Below are 26,722 nucleotides of genomic sequence, written 5' to 3'. Positions count from 1 at the left end.
AAGCTTCTTGGGAGATCGAGTTCTCTCCTTCCAGAGCAAGCCGAAGTATGGCTCTGGGACTACAACTCCCACGGAACCATACCGTGCCGAAGAGGTCCGGGTGGGGTATCAGGAGGCAGGTTTTGAGCAGGGCCCTGTGACTTCCCCTGCTGACCACTTCGGAGGGTGGCTTAATCCTGCCCCGGGACTAGCAAAGACTAGGAGCCAAGAGGAAGGTAGGACGGTGGGGTGGGTTGGCTGTGTGTATTCTCGGCCCTGCTCCCCCACTTCTGGTTGCATAAAGACTGGTAATTGTTATTGGCAATCAATTACCAATTTAACTCTCCATCTGAGCTTCTTTTGAGCTTTATACGGTTTTGCTTGCTGGGTTTAATTAACAGCGCAAGACTATGCAAGCCTACTCAGAAGTAAGACCTATTAAATTCAATCGGCCTTACTTCCTGGTAAACGTCTATAGGATTGTAGTACAGGGCGGATTCCTAAGCGTGTTTAGATAGAAAAAAAGCATGATTGGCGAGGGAATGCTGGGAGTTGTCGGGCTTTTTTCTGTCTAACCATGCATAGGATCGCGTCCTAATTATATAGCGCTATCCCCGCTAGTTGCTGACAAAATTGCATAGGCGAAAACGTAGGTCCTTGCGCCCAAGCAGTTTACAGTCTAATATAGAGAAAATGCCGAGGGAGGGATGATTGGGGGTAAGAGGGGGAGTGCAGTTAGTTACACGTAGCTCGTTTTAATAATGGAAGAAAACGCCCGTATTTATGTATGCAAATACAGAGTGAGCTATTTGATGGGGGAGTCAATAGCTAGTAACAAACTTAACGCAAGAAGTTATTTAAAAATTTGTCGTATTCTGTAAGATTCGTCTAGATATTTTAGAGGCTAGCCATATCCTTGGGCTTTGAGATTCATGTGAAAGTAAAGTCGCAATGAACCATCAACATTACTTCAGGGTGTTACCTTAACACACCATCCGCTATTGAACATGGGTTTCCAAACAGTCTTCCATTATTACGACAAATATTCTGCAAGGATGCCTAATCAAATAACAACTTTCAATAAAATAAATGGCCAGCAGAAATTCTATGTAATTTAAAGATACTTAAGCAATGTAGCAGGTTGCATGCACTCCACATATGACCAAGCCTACCCAGTAATTGTAGAATTAGTGCTGTTGGTTTAATAGTGCTGGTCACCTGAACTATTATACTTACGGTGTCAGCCATGTTATCTTGGCTCTGCATGCCATTAGCAGCGTATATACCCAAGAGGCTGCATACACAATATCTGATATATGTACCTATTGGATTGGGAAAACTGAATATGAAAAGCAAAAATCTTACTATCAGCAGATAAAATGTATATACATTGGAAAATGGTTATGACAAGACTGGAGAAGAGATTGGTAAAGTAAAAACATTATTGGGGAGGGGCCTTCCTGCAACTATAAGGGCGCAATCCTATGGCTGCTAGTCAGCAGCTAGACGGCCATAGGATAGGGCGGTTCCTGGAGAATCGACCTCCACCCTTTCCTGTACTGCCTCATAGGCAGTGCAGAGCAGGGAGAACGGGGTGTTTCAGGGGCAGGCCAGGGCTGGGAGGTCGGAAGTGCTGGTACAACACTTCCTAGGTCCGAGGTCCTGCAGCTAGACAGCCAAAATCGGCTGTCTAGCTGTGAAAGCAGGGCAGCAGGAACAGGGAGGAGATCCGCTCCTCACTGGTCCTCCTGCCCTGCACTGGATAGGTGTTCACCCCTGGGCTCGGAGGCGTGGATTCGCATAGGATTGCTCCCTAAAACAGCTTTCCAGTTAACTGCCATGTTTGGTACTATGGAGTCCTCCGCTGAAGAAAATCAGTGGGTTTGGGAGTGGGGAATTTGTATTCCAAAGCTCATTCTCTTAAAAGCAGAGTACTATTAAAGCATTTTTCAGACTGTGCTGAAACTTGCATCTATTCATTTAAAACTATTCTGTCTCACCTCTTCCAAAGTTTGTGGCAGCTTGCAACCTGTTTTAAAAGCTAACAAATAGCTATCAAAACAATTAAACCAAAATGGGCAGACATTGGTCGTAAGACCACTATCATAATTCTGCCATGCAGAAATTAGCAGCTAAAGGCTGCCTAAGAAGCATGTTAACAAAGAATATGAATAAGATATTGGTTTCTTGAGCACCTGCTTAATCACATGAACCTTAAAAGAGCTTCCTTAATTTCAGTAGGGTGGTACACTGAGGAATCCTCAGGAAAAGCTCTCTTCCTCCCTAACATGGTGCCCTTCAAATGGTCAGTGGCTGGGGATGATGGGAGCTGTAGTCCAGAACATTTGGAGGGCACCATCTCAGAGAAGGTTGTGCTAGAAGAGGGCACCCTGAGCTGTTCTCATTTGACCTGGTGTGGGTGTCATAAAGGGAGAAGCGGTCTTCGAGGTATGACATTACCTAGCTTGTTAAGGGCTCTTCAGTCAGTATCTTCAAGGTAGATTTTTAAAGAAAAAATTAAGGGTGCACTTGATGAATTTCTTATTGAAGTCCTATCTACTGTCAAAGGGGGCATAAATGCGAAAAGAGCCCTTGCACAGGTGCAGGCTTACCTAGTCTCCAGCTAGCATGGTACAAATCCCACACTCTGCTCACTACACCGTACTACCTTTGTTGTGCTCACTTGTGAGGAACATGGCATAATACTGGCAGAACGTGCCATTAGTGGTCCAATAGCAGTGAGAGAAAGGGATCAACAAGGGTTGCCACATCTTGTGGGGGGATTGCTTCTGTACTTTTTAACAGCAGCCTGACTTACAGAAATAAAGCCTGGCTGCTATTTAAAAGTGTGGGAGCAGAACAACAAATGTCAGTAGCTCTACTCAGCAAGGGAACCTGGGCCGGTCTTAGTAGCCAGTGTGGTGTAGTAGTTGGACTGGGACTCAGGAGATCCAGGTTCTAGTCCCCACTCAGCTATGAAACTCCCAGGGTGACCTTGGGCCAGTCACCGACTCTCAGCCTAACCCACCTCACAGGGTTCTTATGAGGATAAAATGGAGAGGAGTAAGAGGGTTGTGTACGCTGCCTTGGGTTCCATGCAGGAGGAAAAAAGCAGGCTATAAATTATGCCCCTGTTGGTGCAGGTGTAAACTTCCTGGGACCCTTGGAAATTAAGCACTATATGCTGATGTGGCCAAGGAACCATGGTGAAGTGTGAGAATGTGACTGCAGGAGAAGGCTGTTGGGGATCTGGCAACATAAGTGTTATATTGTTTCCCTTTTTGTCTAGTCTTTGCTTGAATGTTGGTGTTCTACAGTTTGTGTTCAGTGCCAAATTCCCATTTGCCATTATTCACCATCATATCTTTCATATCTTTTGCTCTCCAGTTTTTATATACTTAGAATCATAGAATCATAGAATAGTAGGGTTGGAAGGGGCCTACAAGGCCATCGAGTCCAACCCCCCGCTCAATGCAGGAATCCAAGTCAGAGCATCCCTGACAAATGGCTGTCCAGCCTCGTCTTGAAGGCCTCCAGTGTGGGAGAGCCCACCACCTCCCCAGGTAATTGGTTCCATTGCCGTATTGCTCTGACACTCAGGAAGTTTTTCCTGATGTTCAGTCGGAATCTGGCTTCCTGTAACTTGAGCCCATTCTTCCGTGTCCTGCACTCTGGGATGATCAAGAAGAGATCCTGGCCTTCTTCTCTGTGACAACCTTTCAAGTACTTGAAGAGTGCTATCATATCTCCCCTCAGTCTTCTCTTCTCAAGGCTAAACATGCCCAGTTCTTTCAGTCTCTCTTCATAGGGCTTTGTTTCCAGTCCCCTGATCATCTTTGTTGCCCTCCTTTGAACCCTCTCCAGCTTGTCTGCATCCTTCTTAAAGTGTGGTGCCCAGAACTGGACACAGTACTCCAGATGAGGCCTAACCAGTGCTGAGTAGAGGGGAACTAGTACTTCCCGGGATTTGGAAGCGATGCTTCTATGAATGCAGCCCAAAATAGCATTTGCCTTTTTTGCAGCCACATCACATTGTTGGCTCATATTCAGCTTGTGATCGACGACAATTCCAAGATCCTTCTCGCTCGTAGTGTGGTTGAGCCACGTATCCCCCATCTTGTAACTGTGCATTTGGTTTCTTTTTCCTAGGTGCAGAACTTGGCATTTGTCCCTATTAAATGCCATTCTGTTGTTTTCTGCCCAGCACTCCAGTCTATCCAGATCACTTTGAATTTTGTTTCTGTCTTCCAAAGTATTAGCTATCCCTCCCAATTTTGTGTCATCTGCAAATTTGATCAGCATTCCCTGCACCTCCTCCTCCAAGTCATTAATAAAAATGTTGAAGAGCACCGGGCCCAGGACTGAGCCCTGCGGTACCCCACTCGTTACCTCTCCCCAGCTTGAGAAGGTCCCATTGATAAGCACTCTTTGAGTCCGATTCTGTAGCCAACTGTGGATCCACATGATCGTTGTTTCATCTAGCCCACTTCGAGCTAGTTTGCTCATCAGGAGATCATGGGGCACTTTGTCGAAAGCTTTGCTGAAGTCGAGGTATATGATGTCTACAGCATTCCCACGGTCTACAAGGGAGGTGACTTGATCAAAAAATGAGATCAGATTTGTCTGGCAGGACTTGTTTTTGACAAATCCATGTTGGCTTCGAGTAATCACGGCATTGTTGTCAAGGTGCTTCCAGATGGATTGCTTTATGATCTGCTCCAGAATTTTCCCAGGGATTGATGTCAGACTGACTGGTCTGTAGTTCCCAGGTTCCTCCTTTTTACCCTTTTTGAAGATAGGGACAACGTTAGCCCTATAACGTTGTACTTTATACTTGTGTATATGTATATACATATACTTGTGAGCCTATAACCTCTTACCTTATGTCACATGGGGCCAGTTCACATGATCAAACAGCCCTCTGTGGGTTGTTTAAGCCAAGGTGAGCTGTGGCTCCTGCCGGTGCCTGCCAGCCAGCATTTTGCATATTCAACCCCTGACTGTGAGTTGTCATGTCGTGCAATAAGTGTGTGTGCTTAGGATGGGGAATGGGAAACGTCATCATGTTTCTTAAGGGATTGTATCCAATGTTAGTCCTATGTAGAGTAGACCCACTGAAATGAATGGGACTTAAGTTAGACTAACATTGGATATAACCCAAAGAGTGGGCTGTGGTGTTTCAGGTAGGCACCAACAGGATTCCTCCCCACCCCATGCTAGATGTAGATCCCAACTCAGACTTGAAGCCAGGAGTGCCTGCTGTATTTTTAAAATCTTTCTGCACCCATCACAAGGCAGAATGGCAGGGACATGTCATCCCACTCTTGTGCCCAGCAGCCAGACTGGGTGGCTGCTCTTCCAGAGCTATGAAGATGTAGAGTCCACACATAGCCCTGATCTACCTGTGCTTTACAAGGCCCAGTCCAAGCAGTGTTGGAGGGGGAGATGCAGCTGACGCACCAAGCTGGATGGGAGGGACCTGTTGGACTGTTTCAGATCTTTGCTACAATCTGAGGCAGGGATAGTGGGTCTAAAGACCAAAGTCTAAAGCAGCCTCCAGCAAAGAGTGACTGGGGATGGCTGGCAGGCAGGATCATTCCTACAATTGTAGCTTAAGGCTGCAGCCTACACACACACACACACACACACACACACACACTTTGGAGGAAGCAAGACTTACTGAAGACAGTGGACTGTCATCCTGAGTAAACATGTGGAGGGCAGTGCTGTAAAGTGCCTCTCAGAGAGTGGTGCAAAAGAGCTTTGAAGCACAGGACAACCAGCAATCATAAACCACTGTACTACTCTGCTGTTCATTGACTGCCACTATACGTGTTGTATGTTTTATTTTTTTCTTAATTAACTCATGAACTCAATACTTCTGTTTGTTTTCAGCAGAAATCATGGCCTTGAAAGAAGTTTCTAGCAATAAATGCTTTGAGGGGTTTCAGAAAGTGTTTGAGCATGACAGGTAAATATTTATTTAAAGGATTTTATAGTGCTCTTTAACCTGTTTCCAGGTGGCTTGCCTGACAATACAGTCACAATATAATACGATACAAAAATATTCAGGCAATGCAACAGTAGAAGCAGCATCGAAAACAACTGGACTTCCAAACTTTTAAAAGTCTGAGAGAATAAAAAAAGTATTTGTCCTTTTGGCACCAAGCAATGTAAGCAGCAGGCAAGTTTCCTTAGGAAGAGCACATGTGGGGAGCATTAAATACAGTGGATTGAGCCCAGACTAAGTTCATTACACACCTGGTTTCCATTGAAATCACTGGGGCTTAGCTTAGTCATGACTATTGTTTTCCATAATTTATGTATTTATTTATTATATTTCTATGCTGCCCAATAGCCAAAATTCTCTGGGCAGTTCATAAAACTTATAACTCTAAAATACAGCATGAGAAAACATAATATATAAAACCTTTAAAAGTTTAAAACAGAATAAAAACAGAATAAAAATCAGCAGCAGGGAAGGATCTAAAATACAAGCACACACATTTAAAAACAAACTGAAGAACTGGGAAAATAAAGCCTGGAAAAATAAAAAGGTATTCACCTGATGCCAAAAAGACCTCAATGTAGGTGCCAGGTGACCCTCTCTAGGGAGGGCTTTCCAACACCAGGGTGCCACCACCAAAAAGGCAATGGCACCTTAGTAGCCACCCGCCTCACCTCATTGAGGGCGGGGGGGGGGGCACCCAGAGAAGCACCTCTGAAGACGACTTTAGGGTCCAGGCAGATATACAGCATATGAGAGGAGATGATCCTTCAGGTAACCAAGCTCAACTAACATAGGCTGTAATCCTATACACTTACCCAGGAGTAAACCCCATTAAACCCAGTGGGGCTTACTTCTGAGTAAGCATGCATAGAATTGTGCTGTTAGTCTGGATTCCAACCCACCCTCCATAATCCATAGGAATTATTTATCTAAAATGTGATAATGGTGATTGTTCTAAAGTGTCAGTAGTGTGCTTGGGGCTGGTCACAGACCTAATTACTATTAAAGCTAACAACAGATTAGTTAAGCTTTAGAACTTATTCCATCCTGCTACAACAATACTCCACATTAAGCATTATATCCAGTTGTATCCATTTGCTTATGAAAGGCTCTTTGATTCAGTGGAGGTTTCTGTCAGTGGAAATACAGGGAAGATGAGGAGGTGATTTTGCAAGCTCCCCCTTTCTTCTGCAGTCCCTCACAACACCTTCCACGGCTTTCCGAATGGTCCCTCAGCCCTCTGGAGCAGATCTGAGGGGATCAGAAGAAAGGGCAAATAAGTGAAAATCACCTCCCCCATTTCCACTCATGGAAGCCTCCAATGGATCAAAGAGCATTATTATAAGCCTCCAGTGGATCAAACAGCCTTGTTGTTGTTGTTGTTGTTGTTATTAACATTTCTGTACTACCCCATAGCCGAAGCTCTCCTTTGTCAGCAAAGGGATGCAACTGGATACAACCCTAAAAAAATATGAAAATAATTCATACTAAGAGTCACTCTTATGCCTTTCCCATCAGTTTAACCCTGCCCTCTAAATACCAGCTCCAATAGGAATTTTGCTTGTAGCATTTTCTGATAACACGCAGGCTTTAGTACCAGAGGAGGTTGATGAGAGAACATTTTTCTGTTCTTTAATGTTAAAACTGCAGTAGCTTAACTGTCACACTATGTTGTCCTGGCTTACTGATTTTGGAGTGCACATTTTATTGTTCCAAATATGTGTTGACTTACAATAGCACCACCTTAGCCCTTATACTGTACGTTCAGGCGCGATGCTCAGCCCCTCATGTGCTTGCTGCCCCATATGCAGATGCCCAGTTCAACCTTCTCTGATAATCTGCATCCTCTCCCAACTTCTGGCAGTTCCTAGCTCCAGTCGTTGACTGCCTCTACCCAAGTCCTTCGTGTCAAACCCACTTATTGTTGAATTAGTGTCATAGATTTTCACATAGGAATAAATCACGTAAAGCATCTGGCTCAAGCATTAATCTTTGAGAACTCTGATTTGAGTTTCTTATATTGCTCTGTATTGATTTCATTTTGTTGTTTATAGTGTTGAGCTGAAATGCAAAATGAAGTTTGGGATTTATTTGCCACCAAAGGCAGAAACTGAGAAATGTCCCGTATTGTACTGGCTCTCAGGTAAGTAATTCTCAAAGTTACATTTGAAAAGGATGTCAACAAAGGTGGCTAGAATTAATTCAGGTACTTTGTTAGTACGGTCTAAATAGGATTTTTAAAAATATATTATAAAATGTAGGTTTGAATTAAAAGTGCTTTTTTGGCTTATCTAGACAAGTGTGCGAATCATTAATGAAGAAGACTGCTGAGCCTTGATAAAGGTTTGTGTATAAACAGGTCTGGTAGTTTTTGGCACATCCATCCATGTAGAATGTTGTTAGGCATGACAGAATTTGACATCTGAAGAGGTACAGCTTTTTAAATAAGCAAGTTTCTAGCCCTTTTGGTTGTGGAAGCAGGAGATGCAGCTTCTATGGCCTGCACAACTGAATATTCCTCTTTTGCAACTTTCTATCATTCTGTGTTAACTTTGATGCACAGTTATTGCTGACTTATCCTGCTCCTCCCTGCCTCTATAATGTTCCTAGCAAAAAGATACATTTTTAATCCTGCTATTGGAAAAAAGTACTTCACTAGTCTAGTCAGTTTGAGATATATTTTTGACAGTGACGTTGATTTCATATTAAAATGTGAAATGCTTTGTGTGTATGTGTTTCTTAATGCAGAGGTACAACTACAAAGGGCTGGTTCACACATCATGGCAGTAATTCCTGGGTTGTTTGATCCAGGAATTGTGGGGACGAGCCATGTGCTTGTTGTTTCTGCTGTTAATCAACAACCCTGGAACCTGGAATCTCTGGGTTGTTTATGGGTGAAATAACCCAGAATTAACCCAATAATTACCCATGGTTTCTGGGTTGTTGATTAAAAGCAGAAACAACAAGCATGCATCGTGCATGCTCCTCTCGTCCCTGCAATTCCTGGGTCAAACAACAGGGTGTCCTGTTCTGGACTTCAACTCCCATCAGCCCCAGCTAGTATGGCCATTGGTCAGCAATGCTGGGAGGTGTAGTCCAAAACATGTGAAGGGCATTAAGTTGGGGAAGGCTGCTCCAGAAACTTGCTTGATGGGATGCTGATAGTCTCCTGATTCTGCATGAGATGCTACGTTCCAATCTGGCCATGCAGATTTTCAGAGTCTTTGACAATGAGGTATTAATGCAGTGTTTTTCCTGCATGAGGAAAATGTAGAAAATGAAGATGCGGATCCTTTTAATCTGGGGCTAAAAAAAGTTCATTGGCACAGTGTAACTACCTAGAATATGATTGGCAGTGTTACTACTACTGCAGCATTCTGATGTCTTTTCAGGATTAACATGCACAGAACAAAACTTCATAACCAAAGCAGGCTTCCATCAAGCTGCAGCTGAACATGGCCTTGTTGTTGTTGCTCCGGATACCAGTCCACGTAAGTGCCATGCCAGTGAGCATCAAATGAATTGTGTTTGTCATTGTTTTTATGTACAGTCAGGGCCAGGAATATCGGAACAAGGATAACTGTGTTGGCAGTTGGCCTCCATACACCGCCACATTGAAGTTGGAAGGAAACACACCCAGATGGGAGCGAAGCCGGGACTTCCAGCTGTAAAAAGTGGGGCACTAACCATTCAGGAAGCACAGCCAGTGGCATACACACCTCCCCATCATAAGTAATGGAACAAACCAACATCATTTCAAAGTTAAGGATCGCCTTCAATACCTGGATGAAAATCCTTTGCAGTCAATGACTGCCTGAAGTCTGGAACCCATGGACATGGCCAAATGCTGAGTTTCCTCCCTCGAGATGCTTTGCCAGGCCTTTACTGCAGCTGTCTTCAGCTGCTGCTTGTTTGTGGGTCTTTCTGCCTTCAGTCTTATCTTCAGTAAATGAAAAGCATGCTCTATTGGGTGGAGATCAGGTGACTGACTTGGCCATTGAAGAACATCCCACTTCTTTGCCTTGAGAAACTCTTGGGTAGCTTTTGCTGTATGTTTTGGGTCATTAGCCATCTGTAATATGAAGCAGCACCTTATTAGTTTGGCAGCACTCGGCTGAATCTGAGCAGAAAGTATAGCCCTATACACTTCAGAATTCACCCTGCTGCTTTGTTCAGCAGTCAAATCATCAATAAGCACCAGTGACCCAGCTTCATTGGCAGCCATACATGCCAATGCCATAACACTGCCTCCACCATGTTTGACAGATGATGTGGTATGCTCTGGATCATGAGCTGTTCCTTTCCTTCTCCATACTTTTCTCTTCCCAGCATTCTGGTACAAGTTAATCTTGGTTTCATCAGTCCAAATAATCTTATTCCAGAACTGGGCAGGCTTTTGTATGTGTTTGCTGGCAAAGGCTAATCTGGCCTGTCTGTTCTTGAGCGTTACCAGTGGTTTGCACCTTGTTGTGAAGCCTCTGTATTTACATTCCTAAAGCCGTCTCTTGACTGTAGATGTTGACAGTGACATGCCTACCTCCACAAGAGCATTCTTGACCTGGCTAGATGTTGTGAAAGGGTTCCTCTTCACGATGAGCAGAATTCTGCGGTCATCCACTTTAGTTGTCCTCCGTGGTCTTCCAGGCCTTTTGCTGTTGCTGAGCTTGCCAGTTAATTCCTTCTTTTTCAGGATGTTCCAAACTGTTGTCTTGGCCACTCCCACTGTTTTTGCTATCTCTCTCATGGGTTTATTTTGTTTCATCCGTCTAATGATGGGCCTCCTTCACTCGCATGGACACCTCTTTGGATCTCATGTTGGGAGTGCCAGTGAACAGCTACCAAATGCAAATGTAACACTCAGAACCACCTCCAGGCCTTTTATCTGCTTGATTGGTCATGGGGTACCTAGGAAACAGGCCACACCTGGCCATGCAGCTGCTTGTCAGCCATTCGTTCCATTACTTATGAGCCACCAACGATGGAGGTGTGTGCATGCCACTGGCTGTCCTTCCTGAATGGTTACTGCCCCACTTTTGTCAAACCCTTTGAATTACAGCTGAAAGTCCTGCCTTCGCTCCCATCTGGGTGTGTTTCCTTTCAACTTCAGTGTGGTGGTGTACAGAGGCCAACTGCCAAAACAGTTATCCTTGTTCCAGTATTTCTGGCCCTGACTGTAGCTGTTCATATTGCTAGTAAATCAGGCCAGTCTATCTATGCAAATCTGGGATGTTAGCCATTTTATCAATCTGAAGTTCATATTCAGTATGACAGTTACTATATGTGTAGCAGGCGCTACATTTGTAAATTATTACATATGCTTATACTAGTTACAGAAGCTCAGTAACTAGCGGGTCAGGGAGCTGGCAATCCCTGGGCTAAATTTGCCCACCCTGGATAATACCATTTCTCCCCACACAGATATCCCAAATTGTCAGCCCTGGAGATGAAACAGGCCCGTGGTTGAGCAGTCTCTCTAGCAGCAGATCACTTCTGGGGCTAGGGTATAAGTCTGACCAGACTAACGGCGGAGTCATATGGCCCAGTCACATTGGCAGTCACTATATTTGGCAGCATTGGCAGCATATATTTGGGCTCCACCACTGCAAGTGGTCTTGGCAGCAATCCTACTGGACAAGGGGCCAATCAAAGATAGGATTGCCCTGGAAATCACACTGGCTCACACTCCCTGTATTCCCAGGTTAAATATTATTCCAGTTGGGGTCTTTGGTGGCCTCAGAAGTTGCTTGAGTGGGCGAGATCCAAGAGAGATATGCAGATTTCCCCATGAATGCATCTCCTTACTAGGCAAATACATATGCACTGAATGTCAGCCTTTTCTTGCAGCACGTGAGGCCGGACAGCAGCACTCTCAGTTACACCCTCTTTGAGCTATTCTTTCGGTTTCCTGCATGGCAGCTGGTTTGAAAAAGATCTTCCTGACTGCTGAGAAAACATTATGCCCAGCAGACAGAACCCATGTAAAAAATCCCCATTGCAGAAAGGAACACAGCCCCTTGCCCCTGGAGAAAAAGGGCCGGTGCCCATCCCTGTAATCTGGATGGTGATGAGCAATGTAGAATTTCTTTCTTTGTTAGGTGGATGCAATATTAAAGGAGAAGATGAGAGCTGGGATTTTGGCACTGGAGCTGGCTTTTATGTAGATGCCACTGAAGACCCGTGGAAAATGAATTATCGCATGTATTCTTACATAAAGGATGAGGTGACTTTCAGCTAGGTTAACGTAATTAAAATTTTCAACTGGATGTGTACAGTTGTCATAATCTAAATATAGTATGTAATATAATATAAGGTGGGGATTCCCCAGCTCTTTTTTGTTTTCCTCATCCTTCTACATCTGATAGTCAGACCCATGTGAGTGTCTTTTAGTCAGCCCTAAAAAGGGTCAAAAATAGCTTGCAAACAAGCTAGATTTGACCTTTTTGGCACTTTGTAGTGCTCTGCTTGCCGGTTTTTTCATTTTGTAATTCATTTTTCAGAAGAATGCTGCCAACGGGCAGGGTGGGTGGAGATCTGGGAGGTGAAAATGGCCCTGGACCTCCCAAAGTTGCCCACCCCTGTGGTACTCCATAATTCTTTATGATCTCTTACCATTTTGCCTAAATTATTTGCGTCCTTTTTGCCCTCAAGGGAAGCCAAATGATCTGAGGGTAGATGGTGTAGCCACCTTACTGAAACTAAGCAGATCTAGGTCTGGTCAGTCCCTGAATGGGAGATTGTCTGGGAAGCCCTCATGGCATCCTGCCTTGAGTTCCATGATGGAGGAAAGACGGGATATAAATGTACTCAATAAATGAAATAAATACATTTTTTTCCTTGAAGGGCACAGTCTTGCTTCTTAAACCATCTGCCTTCATATATTAGCAAAGGCCCTAAAACTATGTTATAGTAAACACCCCCAAGTAAAGGAGAAACTTACTAACTGTTTCTCCAGTTGTAGCCAATATAAAACAAAGATAGCTTGGTGGGCAATATGTCAGCTCCTCTTAGATATATTGGCAGACAAAACAAAGAGCAATTGATCTATAGAGATGTAGGATAATTTATCTGTTTCCAGCCTATGTGACTCTACATGTGAATATGGTCATATCTCTTTCCTTCCCATTGATGTCTTTCAGTTGCCTAATTTGATAAATACTAATTTTCGAGCCGACTCTGGAAGGATGTCTATTTCAGGCCATTCAATGGGAGGCCATGGTGCTCTAATCCTTGCTCTGAAGAATCCTGGAAAATATAAAGTAAGATTCTGCAGCTTAAATTATGTCAGATTAAATAAAGGCATTAGATAATGATGCAAGGATAAATAATAATGCTGGTATGAGAAATGCTCCTGAAAAAGTAAGAGATGGATAGTGGCAAATCCTATACACTCTTACTTGGGAGTACGTCTTGTTTAATTCAGTGGGACATACGTCTGAGTAAACATGCGTAGGATTGCGCTGGTAGTCTCCTTAATCAAGAATTGATATTCTGAATCTTTACAATTAATGGGCGGTGAGAATGTAGACATCATTTTAAATATTTCCAAATGATAAAAAGGGTAATTGTTCAAGAGATATGTCGATAAGATTGTGGTGAAAGGCTTAAATTTTATGAGTGTGTCAACAAAAATCAGAATTGATAAAATTGAATTCTATGTATTGTGCCAGGAAAAGCTGATATTGCATTGTTGTTGATCACAAAGAGGTCATCACAGATATTTAGCGAACCTGTGTGGTAGAGTGGATAGATTAAGTATTGGACCTAAATATTGTCACGAGCTTCTTGGAAGTGGGCAAGCGCTGGATCGAGCCCATGGGCCACCAGTTGCCTAAACCTGCTCCAGTATGACACAACTCTGGGAAGTAAAGATATATTGATAAACGGACAGAAACAAATAAGTTGAACATAGATTATGTTTATGACCCAAAAGCTAATACAAAAATCTTTGCTGACCATTGGATTAGACTTTTGTGAGAAGCAAATATTTCATTTAGATGGAGATTTCAGTGTTGTTATAAATATGAAAATGGATAATCCATGTTGCCCACATTACATTTTGTCCAAAATATATCTCAGAGCTAGGAATGCTTAAACCCATAGGTCTCAAAAGGCTTCTGCAGTTAACCCTATGCTGGATTGTGACCTCTGGCAATTTGCCAAAGTAACAAATGTATAGGTTTTCAAATTCTAATGTAGGAGACAAGAAGTTTTATTTGGTACTTTATGAATCATATTCTGTGATAAACATCTTTTAGTACAACCAGAATTATTATGCACATTTTTGCTACAGATAGAATTAAGTGTATACAACGTTCATGAACAGATGAACTTTCATGCATAGGACAAGAAGGGCTTGCACTATCCTTCTCTATACCTGACAAAAGTGGAAAAAATAAGCAACTGGTTTCTATAACCTTACAAATGGCAGCTTTAGAATTAAGCCTTACTGAGGGAAATCTAAATTTAGATTGTAGCAGAGGAACTTTGTGTCTTTAATCTTCCATTTCTAAATAGTCTGTTTCAGCATTTGCTCCAATCTGCAACCCAATTCAATGTCCATGGGGGAAAAAGGCTTTTAGTGGATACCTAGGATCGAATGTAGCGGACTGGGAGGTATGTATTGGAAATATCAGCGTTGTGTTACATAATAGAAAAGTTTAACAGTTTTAACCACAGTACAGCTGCCAAATTGCTTTTACCGTTTCAAAGTTAGACAAGTGAGAACTGAATGTTTCGGACTGCCAAATAGTAAGGGGAGAGCTGCTGCTGCTAGAGAAAGTGAGTTTCACTTTCTTGAAACAGTTGGGTGCTGCTTGTCTCCCAGTGCCACGTTAGTGTGTGGTGGTAAATGCTTTATCCTTCTGTCTAGGAATCCAGAGAGAGCCCCAGTGGTAAGGCAATTTGAAAGCACCTTTTACTATTTCTGCTGGTGCTGGCTGCTAATGGGAAGGAGCCTGCTCTTTTCTTGGGGCTTCCCAAACAGGCAGAAGGGAACTGAAAATACATGTGTTCCTTCAGCAGAACAAGAACCTATATAGTAGCTGTTAGGCTCCCATATTATGTTCTGAGCCTGGTCTGTGCTGTGTTCCAACTGCAGATTGTGTTTCAATTGTAAATTGCATAGGTGTTTGGCTCTTTCTGTTGGTCATTCTTTTTCTGACATTTTAAGACCATAACAGGCTGCTGCTATGTCCAGAAGTGAATGTACCTTTATCTATTGCAGGCATATGATGCCACACACATTGCAAAGTCCTACCAAGGTTCCCCTTTGGATATCCTAATTGATCAAGGCAAAGATGACCAGTTTCTTTCAGTAGGGCAGTTGCTGCCTGATAATTTCATTGCCGCCTGCACAGAGCGTAAAATCCCAGTGGTGTTCAGATTGCAGCAGGTAATGCCCGAAACGTGTGTGCGTCTGATGTTTAAATCTCAGTAGCGAAGGCTGATGGTGGCATTCCCCTCTGTTCTCCGAGAGAAAGTATGGCAATGTTTTGATTGTTTTAGGTATATCTACATAATGCCCTTTAACAAAATCCTAAGGTCAAACACAGTTTTTTAAAACGTTCAACACAAGTCAGTAAAACAATCTAAAACACTTAGGGAGCAGTCCTATGGCCCCTGGACAGCACCTGGGGGGGTCATAAGATACTTCAGATTCCTGGATCCAAGGTCAGAGAGAGCACTCTGACCTTGGATCTGGGGATGTGCACTCTACCCCCGCCCCTTCGCAGCCAGCATGGAAAGAACAGCGCCAGCTGGAGAGGGGATCAAGGGAGTGTTCTGGTGAGTGGGGACAGGACTGAAGAGGCCAGGATACAAGCTATCCCAAGGCCTCCCCAGCCTCCTTCCCGCACCCTCTGATGTGCCCCAGCTAGCCAGGCAAAAAAGCCCATCTAGCAAAAATGCAGAGTGGGGAGGCGACTACTGTCTCCGCCACTCCTCCTGCTCTGCACTGGATGCTCGTAAGCCTCTGAGTTCTGAGGCTTATGTGCATCGAGGTCGTAAATCATAGTCATGGTCCAGACTGTGTAGGGCAGAGGTGGGCAACTAAGGCTGGTTCAGCAGCTGTGGCTTTATCTGGAGAAGGTTGACCTAGCCATAGTGACACATGCCTTGGTTGCACCCAGGTTAGATTACTGTAATGTGCTGTACATGGGGTTCCTCTTGAAGGCGATTTGGAAACCGCAAGTGGGACAGAATGCAGCAGCTGGAACACTTATGGGAGCTAGGCATTCAGTTCATATTACTCCTATTCCGTATCGTTTACATTGGCTGCCTGTTAGTTTCCAGATCCAATTCAAGGTGCTGGTTTTGGCCTTTAAAGCCCTAAATGGTTTGAGACTACATTATCAGAAGGACTGCCTACACCTGTATGAGCCTGCCCAAGCATTACAATCCATATCAGATGCCCTACTCTCTGGCCCCCCACCAGCAAGAGCCATTTGGCTGGCAGGTACTAGGGATGTGCACTTGCTGTTCCCCGTGTGTCTGTCATGTCCACAGGAGAACGTTCACACTTCTCTTCAACGAAGAGATGCTGCAGCTGTCCCTGTAGCAGGTGCTTGTGCCTCTCCTTTGGGAGGAGGAATGTGAAAATTTCCCCTTTTTCAATTTGACTGAGAAGAGTAGGGAAGAAGCCGAGCAAGTTAGTTGACCTTCTTGTACCCCCAGGTATAGGATTTCAGCCTTAAATTCTTGCTCATTTAGCTCATTCAACAGGGAGGAGGTTTCAGATCTTGCACCGTACATGCTCAAGCTTCCTAAAGTTGTTGTGACAAGGTTTTCTTCATGCTAGAGGATGCCTTCCCAGTAGGATAGTCCTTTACAGTGAATGTTTTGTGTGTTTGATGTGAGACCAATGCCCAAGGAAGTTCTTTCTGGATTTTTGCTGTAAAACAGCCTTCCCTCCAGATGTGTTGGACTGCAACTCCCATAATCCCCAGTCAGCATAGCCATGGTTGGGAATCATAGGAATTGCAGTCCAACACATCTGGAGGGCACCAGGTTGGGGAAGGTTTTGAAGACACACAGATAGACCACTGTAAATAACCAGCTTGGCTTCTGAAACTGATTGGTCTTTTCTTCTCTCCAGGGCTATGATCACAGTTACTACTTTATAGAAACATTCATTAATGACCACATCAGGCACCATGCAAAATACCTCAATGCTTGACTACGTATTTGCTATGGGCATCTCCTGACAGTGCAGAACAATTGAAGATATCGGTGGAAACAAATAACAAGAGTTGTGTGCCCAGTTAGTGCCTGTTTCAATGTGATCCTGGTTTTATGTCTCCAAATAAATATTTTGAATATGCTCTCTTGGGTTACTGTTTAGTAAGCAGTGAAGCTGGAAGCAGGACTGGCCATTCTAGTTGTAATATTGTAGTTACCTTGCTTCAACCAGTGACTCCCAGACATCTGACAAACACCTTCCTCTCTGCCTGGGGCTTGTTGCTGGTTGTGTGTGCCACTGAGAGCCTGCCTGTAACGGGGATGAGGGAAGCTCTATAATACACTGTCTACAAATTATCACCAGATAGTAGGCGGTTCGGAAAATGTTGCATTGTATCTTGTGTTCAGAACTAGAATTTAGTCAATTAGGGGAAAAATTACCTGGTTACTTGACTCTGCTTCACCAGCTCAGCCATGCAGCACACTGGGTAGTCAGTCTTGAATAAGTTTCTCAGCCTTACCTACCTCACAAGGTTGTTCTGAGGATAAAATGGGGGTATTCCCCTTGTTTGTTTCCTTGAATTCCTTAGAGGAAGGTTTGGGTACAAATGTGATAGATAAATATTAACTTGCTCACATATTCAGAGCAGTGGAGGCTGGTGGATATTTGAGTCCAAGGATATGGGGAGGATATTTTTTAAATCACATCTCATTATTTATATACACACACAAATCCATGTGGCTACACACCTCCTCATGCTTGCTTCTTATTGGAGTGGAAGTGAGGTGGACACCCCTGAAAGTGGAAACAATCAGGAAAGTAACTCAGCCCTTCCCAATACAGCAGTGAGTGCTTTCACACAACATCCTGCTTGTTGGGGTAGAAGTGGGACAAGCCAGGTGCCACTGAGAGGGAAGGCAATCAAACACCTCCATTTTATAGCTGCTAAGCGGTGGTTGAACAAAACCTGCAGAAGACCAGGAGCCTTTTCCTGCTTGTATATTCCAGAGGGGAGGGTGATCTGTTAGCTTGTCAAGGCAAAGAATCTTGGGCACTGTAACAAAATTTACTGTGGTGTGAGTTTCTGTCGGCCTGAGTCCATTCTGTTGGACAGATGAAGTAGTCAGTGGTAAATATATGTAGCCTGAATAAAGAAGATGAGAAAGGGAGGCAGGGAGAGAAACAGTTTTTACAAACTGAAGCCCAAGCATTGTAAATTATGTAGTGGTAGGGTGTGAATGTAATGCCAGCCCAGCCTGAAATGGTCTGACATTAAAATCAAAGAAGCTGACGAAGCAGGTTGTCATGAAAAGGTTAGATTACAAATAGGAGGCAGAGAGTTCTGCAGTGCCACAATAAAAGGGAATATGCAAGCTGCTGCAAAAACATAGAGGTGCAAGAAGAAATTATGTAGACACCCCCCAAGAGTCTCAACCATCACTGCATCCTACCCCTGCACATCTACCATTTAAAGTGCTGTTATCTCTTGTTCCTATATTCCCACAAGACGGGTTCTTTATGTTCTCTCTAGATAAATTATATCAGCCTACCCCAACCTGGTCCCCTCCAGATGTGTTGGACTACAACTCTAACCATATCCAGCCAGCACGGCTGCTTTGGCGGAGGCTAAATTATATTGTTAAAAGGGATGTTGACTCCATTAAAAAACCCCTTTCAGATTTGCCCGTGAGAATGGATTGTGCATTTCTATTAATGGGACATGGAAGTAGCAGCGTCAATTGTGGTTGGCTGTGGTTATATTTACCTCTCTTTTGGATTATGCAGTCAGTGTACATTTACTATGTGTGTATGTACACATGCACATACAAATATGTATGTCCGTGAGAGTTCCTGGCTTTCCATAGTTTTGTCTCCTTTAAAGTACCAGTAAAATGATGTCGTCAAGCAACATGTTAGTAAATGGTACTCAGTTTTATTATGTTTTGGAAAGACAGAAGATATAGCAGTAAATGCAATATTACAAATATCAGGCACATGCTCAAGGCCACCGAATATAAACTTGTGAACTTCCTTTAACCACCCCATTGTATTTACAATCAGCATAATAAAAATGTAAATTGTTGTCAACAAACAGGTTTTTTTAATTAAACTTTGAGTATAAATTGTTTTAAGGTTAAGATTATAAACCGTTACTCTTATTTGTAATTTAATTATATTTCTGATTCCCACATAGTCAGATTGTCAGCATATGAAATGTGAGCTTTTAAATGTAAAGCAAAGTGCACTGTGCATCCAGTGTAAAAAAATAAATCAGGATTATGAAACAAATTGAAACACAGGACATAGGAATGCAGCCCTGTTCTTCCTAGTGGTGTCTGGGCAGCAAAGAATAGTCCAGCTGATTTTTGCACTGAGTGATGTCATTAGAATCATTAGACCAGGACTCAGAACTATGTGCAATGCAGTGCTTGGCTCTTTATTCCGCAAGTTACCAGCTCAGCTGCAGCCTCAGTTAAAACAGTGACATCCATCAGACCGAGGCTGCTAAAGACACATAGTCCATATAGCAGGTTGGTGAACAGGCACAAAAGAGATAAGGGAGCCGAAGTCCATAGACATTCCTATAAATGCGAAGGAAACGAAGGCCTTTTCCATACAAGGGTCCCGTGCAACAATCACAGACGGTAACACTACAATCGGGAGAAAGTCAGAAATGTTACATGTTCCTTGTACTTCCGAAAGCAAGAAATTGCAAGTAGATAAATCAGTACCACTTCGGCAGGAAAGGTAACAGCGTTCCGTGCACCTCGGTGTTCAATCATGCCAGCCACATGACCACAGAAGTGTCTTCGGCCAGCGCTGGCTCTTCGGCTTAGAAATGGAGATGAGCACCACCCCCTAGAGTCGGACATGACTGGCTGGGGACACCTTGACCTAACTGAATATTCAAAGGACTTCAAAAGTTACACCAGTTATAACAACTCTCTGAGGTAAGTCAGTATCACATCCCCACATTGCAGATGGTGAGCTGAAGCAGAGGGAAACCTGCTCCTCACATCATCATTGGGGAAACTTTTGTTGGACCTCATTTTTCCCTGGCAATCTGTGGTAGTGATGGCAGTGTCCATCTTACTTACTTGTACAATATCTCTTGAATGTCCACTGGGATCTCGTGATATATTTCCCACAGCTTGTGTTTGGCACAGCAAAGGGCAGCCATGTCAGTGAGCCGTTGTGGCTGAAGCTGGGGGATTTCGCTCCAGAAGTAAGCATGTAAGAAGTTATTTTCTGCCTTGAGACGGCTCAGCTCAAGCTTCAGAAGCCCACATGGCAAAACATACAGTAGATTCCCTTCTACGTTCAGATATGTAAGGCTTCTGCAAATGTACAAACCAAACAGCATTCCACAGCTCATTTGTATATATCTTTAACATCAAATGCAGTTGGCATCTATGTGCACAGGGGTAGTATGGTCCCTCTAAAGGTTATTTTATGGCTCACGTGAGTGGCCTATGGAGGCCTCCCATTTCACAAAGCACCTGATGCTTAATTCCTCACCACCACCACCACTCAGCTGAGCAATGGGTAGGGTGGCCAGTTACACATTCCCAAAAAAGAGGACCAAACAGGACATATGGTTGCACAAAAAATGCACATGCCAATCTATATATATCAATGCACATTTAGAAAGAAGTATTTTAATTTAAAAAGAAAATACATCTCGTCACAGTGGGGAAGCCTGTGACTAGGTGAGCCATGTGCCTGCTCAGTCTGCAGACCAGGTGCTAAGTGTTAATGGACAACGTCAAGGCCACTGCTTTCTCTTCTTACAGTTCTTTATATTTAAACCTGACCTGGGGCCAATCTACATGGGTTTTTCTCTCTGCTTCTACTGCACCTAGGGATGGCGGAGAATTTCTCCCCGAAACTTCGGGGGGCCGAGCGCCAAAGTGTTTGGCCCCCCGAACAAGTTTCGGGGAGAAATTCTCCGCCCCCCTGCCCCCCCCCCCAGGATGGGACTTACCTTTGCCGAATGTCCCTCCCGGCGGCGGGTCCGGCCAGCGGTTCGGCGGGTGTTCTTGCGGGGCGGGAGCGGCAGCCGGTCTTTCGGCCGGCTACCGCCGCCGCCATTGCAATAAAAGAAAAAAAAACGCCCCCGTGATAGGCTACGTGACAATTAACGTAGCCTATCACGGCTAGATTTGCAAAGTCAGCCGTGATAGGCTCCGTAAATCATCATGTAGCCTATCACGGGTGACTTAAAAAAAAAAAAAAGCGTATACGGATAATGGCGGCCCCCATAGGGAGCCGCCATTCCCGTTCCTTATTTGGTCGCTGTAGTCTACGTAAATCTTTACGTAGACTACAGCGACCAAATAAGGAACGCGAATGGCGGCTCCCTATGGAGGCCGCCATTAGCGTACGCGCTTTTTTTTTTTTAAAGTCACCCGTGATAGGCTACGTGGCGATTAACGTAGCCTATCACGGCTGACTTTGCAGATCTAGCCGTGATAGGCTACGTTAATCATCACGTAGCCTATCACGGGGGCATTTTTTTTTAAAACTTTGGAGTTCGCGGCTGGGCGAGGCGGGAAGCCTCCTCCCCGGCCTGAATTTCGGCCGGGCGAGGAGGGAAGCCTCCCCCCCGGCCTGAATTTCGGCCGGGGCGAGGCGGGAAGCCTCCCCCCCCCCGGCCTGAACTTCGCGGGGGGAGCAGCGAAGCACCTCCCCCCCACCGCGAACAAGCTTCGACGACAGGTAAGTCACTTTCGTCAAACCCTAACTGCACCCCCAAGATTATCGTATCGGATGATGCATGGCCCTCCCCATAGCAGGCATGCTTTCTCAAGCTTCAAAAACCGTATTATGGCAAACATGTCTTGTGACAGATTTTCCCGTCATGGCAGCTTGAGAGTCATGTGACCTGAACTGCCTTCAGTGTGGGCTGGGGGAGAGCAATGCTGATTGGTGGAAGGGAAAGTGGTGTCATTAAAGGGTGGACCCAACTTCAGTGTGGTTTGGGGGTCTGTGTGTAAACTAGCGATGCCACCTTTGGCGCAGGCTGTGGAGTGCAGATAGGAGGAAGGGAAAACTGCATTGTATCTGGAGGACCAGACCTGTGCATGATCGTGCTTTGTTTTCCTCCAAATAAGCCTGCGGTCTGGGATGACTTCTGTTCTCTTTAAATCTCCACTTCTGCCCTGAAAACAGCCTGGACAGCCGTTCAGACAGAGGACACCTTCAAGTAGAGGACTGCCCTCTGTAAAGAAGGACAGCTGGCCACCCTATGTGGAGTATGAATAAAATGGGAAGGAAGGCCTGTGGGATGACTCTCCCTGCAGACCACCCTTTCTTTCACAACCACGCTCCACCCGCCCTGAAAAACAGATGTTTGGCTGGCTGTGTAGAGCATAATATGGGGAAGGTGGCATACAGAGAAAGTAATCTCTGCATGCCTTTCTCCCAATTTAAATTGTGTCTCTCTCTCCCCTTGCCCAATCTGGGGAGCGGGGGGGAGGCACAATGAAATAGTGCACAGCAAAGGGGAGTTTAAACCGGTGGAGGCTGGTGGCTCCGATTTTGTTGGGGCCATGCATCCATTCTGAGTTTCAGTCAAAACCAGCCAGAACTCTAAAGGAGCTACCCAAGGTCCCAAACCACATTCCCCAAAATAGGTTCAGCACACTGGATAGCTCCTTTAGAGTTCTGGCTGGTTCTGACTGAAACAGAGGCAATTTATAGCCCCACTGAAATCAGAGCCACCAGCCTCCACTGGTTTAAAGCCCCCCATCCCTGCATGCTGAGGTGGAGGAGAGAAGAGTGAGTGAGCAAATGTGTCTCTGTATGTGTCTTTGCGTGAGACCCAGTTCACCACCCATCAACACATGTGGCCCTCAGGGGCAAAAAGGTTGCCCACCCCTGTTCTATGGCCTTTAGACTCTGAAGTGCATTTTCACGGGAGTAAATAGTCAGTCCACCTGTCATAATCTGCTAGTATGAACTATTTTTACAGCTGCCTGTACAAAGGTAATTTGGTCCCTCGGATGAACTAGAGAAAAGCCTGAAACATATCTATTTGTAACAGGCAGAGTTCTGGGTGATATGAGCATGAGTCCTTCCTTTAAAAAAATGTAGTAGAGAAGCAGGACTGTAGCTTTGCAGTTCAGAAGGTTCCAGGTTCAATCACTGACATCTCCAGCTAAAAGAATCTTAGTTAGCTGGGTTGGGAAAGACCCCTGCCTGAGCCCCCCGGAAGGATGCCGTCTGTTGGGTACTGCACAAAATAGCCTATTCCATAAAATAGTTTAATACAGAGGGAACATTAAGATATTGCATAAAATTATAAAGCAAAGCCTGACTTACGCTTTCCCATTTCTTCTGTGTTTGGTTTAAATAGGCGCCAAGTATACTCAGAACATTTACACTGGTTTCAAAAGTTCTTTGTTAAAAGCATCCCAAAAGGTCCAAAAGAGAGTCAATTCAGTGTCAGTGGGCCACCCGTGTCCAAGGAGAGTTCCAAGAAAGCCACGCATCTCCTTGTAAATCAGGAGTGTACAACCTCTTTCAGCCCATGGCCCGAATTCCATTTTGGAGAAGCTTTCGGGGAGGCGCATTGTAGTGGTGGGTGGGGCCAAAGGCAAAGGGGGCAGGGCCAAAATTGCCAAAAATACCAGCACATTTTAGCCTAAAGCTCCTACTGCCAGTAACTAAGCAAAAGAGGAATTTCAATCTTTTAGAACAAGGAAAAACTGCACAAAAGCACCAAATGACTGATGGTCTGGAAAAGGGGCCCGGCCACCTGGGAAATCTCCGAGGGCCAGATTTGGCACCCACACCTAAAGGGTCTGTACCCCTGTTGTAAAGAGAGCCATAGAGGATACTTAGAGGCACAATGGAATAAAGGGTTGATAGAAACTAGGGAAACATCAGTACAGTACCTCAGATTTCCAATATCACTAGAGATAAATTCAATTTCATTGTAGGAAACATCAAGGCCCTGAAGATTTGGCAATTTAAACAGCCTACGGAAAGAGAAAATAAACATACACCACATCTAAAGCATATAAAATTTGGCACAATACGCACATATCCAACTGCTAATATACACTGTATGTGTGTAACTGTATAATTTAGCGGGCCTCAAATTGCCATGGAGAGACCCACTAAATCATGACAATACTGCTTTGAGACCCCTAATCTGTAACTGTCAAAAAGACAGATTGCTTTGCACACAGGTGTAATAAGCATTTTAGTTGCTTGGAGCAAACAGGTGTAAATAAAATAAAAAGAGATTATTCTATATAAAACAGAGACCCACACAAGTTCATACAGCATTCTTCAGATCCCTGGGGGTTGGCCTAAGTCTTAGACGCTAAGGGTGCAATCCTATGGGGATAGGCGGCCACCTCTGAACTCAGAGGTGACCGCCTATCCAACGCAGGGCAGGAGAACCATGGAGGGGATCGTTCCCTCTGCACTTCTCCTGCCCTGCATTTGTGGCTAGACAGCCAATTTCTTTCGACTGTCTAGCTGTGGGAAGGCGGAGTGGGGAGGAGGCTGCCGGATGACACACAGGATGTGTCGTACCAGCATTTCTGCCTTCCTCACCCTGGAACGCCCCCAGAACACCCTGTTTTGGCCGCTCCGCACTCCTCTTCCAAGCACGGAGCACGGGGCTGTTCCACCCTGCCTGGAAGGCAGCATAGAAGGGAGGGAAGGTCGATTGTCCAGTAACTGGCCTCAGAGCACGGGGTCTGAGGTCAGTTCCTGGAAAACCAGATATCCTATGGCCGTCTAGCCACTGACTAGCAGCCATAGGATTACTCCCTAAGAGGAGCAAAAGGACGAACAACAACAACAAAACCCACCATCACCCCCCCCCCCAAACCAGAGTAAAAATTCTTGTGGCATCTTAAAGACAGACTTACAGTAGGGGTTGTAGGGGGGTATGAAGCCATCCCTGCCATGCTGTGCTCCGGGTTCAGACGACACACCAACCTGCACTGCAGCATGGGTAATTAAGTAAACAACAGGTGTACGTGTGGCTCACGCAGGGACAGGAGGAGAAGCCATGATGGCATCTTTTGCCCCTATGATCATCTGAACACCCCCTAAGAGTGCTTCCAGACAGAAGGCTCCTAGTACTATCAATTGGAAGGCATTGTGCAGCAATTCCATCTTTTTTCCTTAAGGAATTTTCTGAGGTAAGGAAAAAGACCAAAGAAGTGGTAGGGAAACACAAGGGGGCTATGACTGGAAGACGTCATCATCTGGACTCCTCCCCCCCATAAAATTTTGTGAATGGGGCAGAACGATGGCATCATAAAAGCCTCGTCTGGAAGCACCCTAACAAATATATTATGGCACAAGCCTTTGTGGACAAGGAGCTTATACCACAAATATATTTGTTTGTCTTTAAGTGCCATAAGAGTCATTGCTGTTTGTTGCAGCAACAGACTAACAGAGCTACCCCTTTGGGGGGTGGGTAGAGGGAAATCAGAAGATTGCTTCATGCCAGAGGAAGTGAACACAGCCTACTGCTTTCCAATAACAGCATGGAGGGGGTGGTGTGAAACTAATTCCTCTTCCATTCAAGGTGCTGACTGCAGATGGAAGTGTAACTTTCAGCCTCCCTCTTGGAGGGCCCACATCTCCAAAATCTTTCTGCAAAAACAAATGTCTGGTACAGTAATTGGAGATGTTACCCTTCTGCAACCCAGCACACATGGAATTCTAGAGTCTGTCCCCTGGTGAAGAGCAAGATATATTAAAACAGAACAACTCTTCATGGTTTGGGGCATTTTGAAAAAAAGAAGGGAGCATTTGCAAAATGCTTCAGGTTTCAATGGGGTGGACAATCTAAACCAGGGGTGGGCAGGCAGATCTGGGTCTACGGGTAGGTCTCTGAGTGAGTTGCAGTAGATAGACAAGGATTTCTGACTCCCAAACTGTTTAACAATAGTAGCAACAAAATTACTCCCATCATCACCTTAAAGTATACTGCTGAAATGAAGAAAGCTTGGGTTTTTGTGTGGAAGGTCTGTGAGTTCCATTCAGTTCTGGGACTCCCAACAAATACTGCCCTCAGAATTCTTTAATTATAAGATTATGTCTTTTTCTGGAGGATTTCTAGTTTCTAGTAAAAACAACAACACAAAGTAGATCTCACAAGCCTGAGACTGCCCATCCCTGGTCTAGAACATACTCAGCGCTCCCCTACACTTTTGAAGGGGCAATTGCAAAAGCTGCCTTTGATGTAAGCTTGTCCATCATTATTGATATTTGCATTAAAAAATTCCCTGCTAAGCCGCCACTAAACCTTTGGGTTCTCCAGATAGCACCAGAAAGCCAGTATTCTAGAGTTCAAGAAATGAACAATATGAGGGCAAAACTGAAAAAAAATTCTCTCCAGTGAGATCCAATAAGGCCCATTAACTTGATGTTTTCAAACTATCACTGGACATTTCTCTTTTTCACTAAGCTCTTTGTAGATATGAAGTCTGTGGAATCTAATACATTGACATTATTTTATGTACATAGTTTTCTTCTGAAGTGTACTATTGTTGTATTTTCAATGCAATTTTGGTACTTTTCTG

At 44.5% G+C, this 26,722-nt stretch overlaps 2 protein-coding genes across 6 annotated transcripts in view; one reads left to right on the top strand and one right to left on the bottom strand.

Annotated features, from left to right (window-relative positions):
* Positions 1-22: 22 nt before the first annotated feature.
* Positions 23-17,309, top strand: ESD (esterase D). 5 transcript variants are annotated; one of them, XM_084826073.1, is made up of 9 exons: positions 23-115; positions 5,878-5,950; positions 8,044-8,132; positions 9,382-9,480; positions 12,085-12,209; positions 13,126-13,245; positions 14,504-14,602; positions 15,213-15,380; positions 17,082-17,309. In XM_084826073.1, the coding sequence occupies exons 2-9, from the start codon at positions 5,883-5,885 to the stop codon at positions 17,160-17,162; spliced, it is 849 nt and encodes a 282-aa protein (XP_084682199.1). In that variant the 5' UTR covers positions 23-115; positions 5,878-5,882; the 3' UTR covers positions 17,163-17,309. The 5 variants fall into 5 exon arrangements, with proteins under 5 accessions (XP_084682199.1, XP_084682193.1, XP_084682183.1 ...); XM_084826067.1 differs by having other exon boundaries at positions 23-215; XM_084826057.1 differs by having other exon boundaries at positions 23-215; positions 5,875-5,950.
* A 1,771-nt stretch (positions 17,310-19,080) lies between these two features.
* LRRC63 (leucine rich repeat containing 63) overlaps positions 19,081-26,722 on the bottom strand; it is a 30,182-nt gene continuing 22,540 nt past the window's right edge. The window contains exons 10-12 of the mRNA XM_084825944.1: positions 24,065-24,148; positions 20,264-20,503; positions 19,081-19,816 (exon numbers count right to left, since the gene is read on the bottom strand). Coding sequence (XP_084682070.1) covers positions 19,657-19,816; positions 20,264-20,503; positions 24,065-24,148 — 484 coding nt within the window. The 3' untranslated portion in view covers positions 19,081-19,656. The remainder of the gene's footprint in view (positions 19,817-20,263; positions 20,504-24,064; positions 24,149-26,722) is intronic.

Source organism: Heloderma suspectum, chromosome 1, assembly GCF_057233095.1.
Source record: "Heloderma suspectum isolate Gila_16-S chromosome 1, 16-S_ref, whole genome shotgun sequence".
Classification (NCBI taxonomy): Eukaryota; Metazoa; Chordata; class Lepidosauria; order Squamata; family Helodermatidae; genus Heloderma; species Heloderma suspectum.
This window is presented reverse-complemented; position numbering and strand designations above follow the sequence as displayed.

What these genes read in the sequence shown, in the direction of transcription:
- ESD (XM_084826073.1), top strand. Translation starts at nt 5,883, where the DNA reads ATGGCCTTGAAAGAAGTTTCTAGCAATAAATGCTTTGAGGGGTTTCAG. An exon ending in AAAGTGTTTGAGCATGACAG is followed by an intron (nt 5,951 to 8,043) that starts GTAAATATTTAT and finishes TGTTGTTTATAG; the next exon opens with TGTTGAGCTGAAATGCAAAA. An exon ending in TGCTCCGGATACCAGTCCAC is followed by an intron (nt 9,481 to 12,084) that starts GTAAGTGCCATG and finishes TTTCTTTGTTAG; the next exon opens with GTGGATGCAATATTAAAGGA.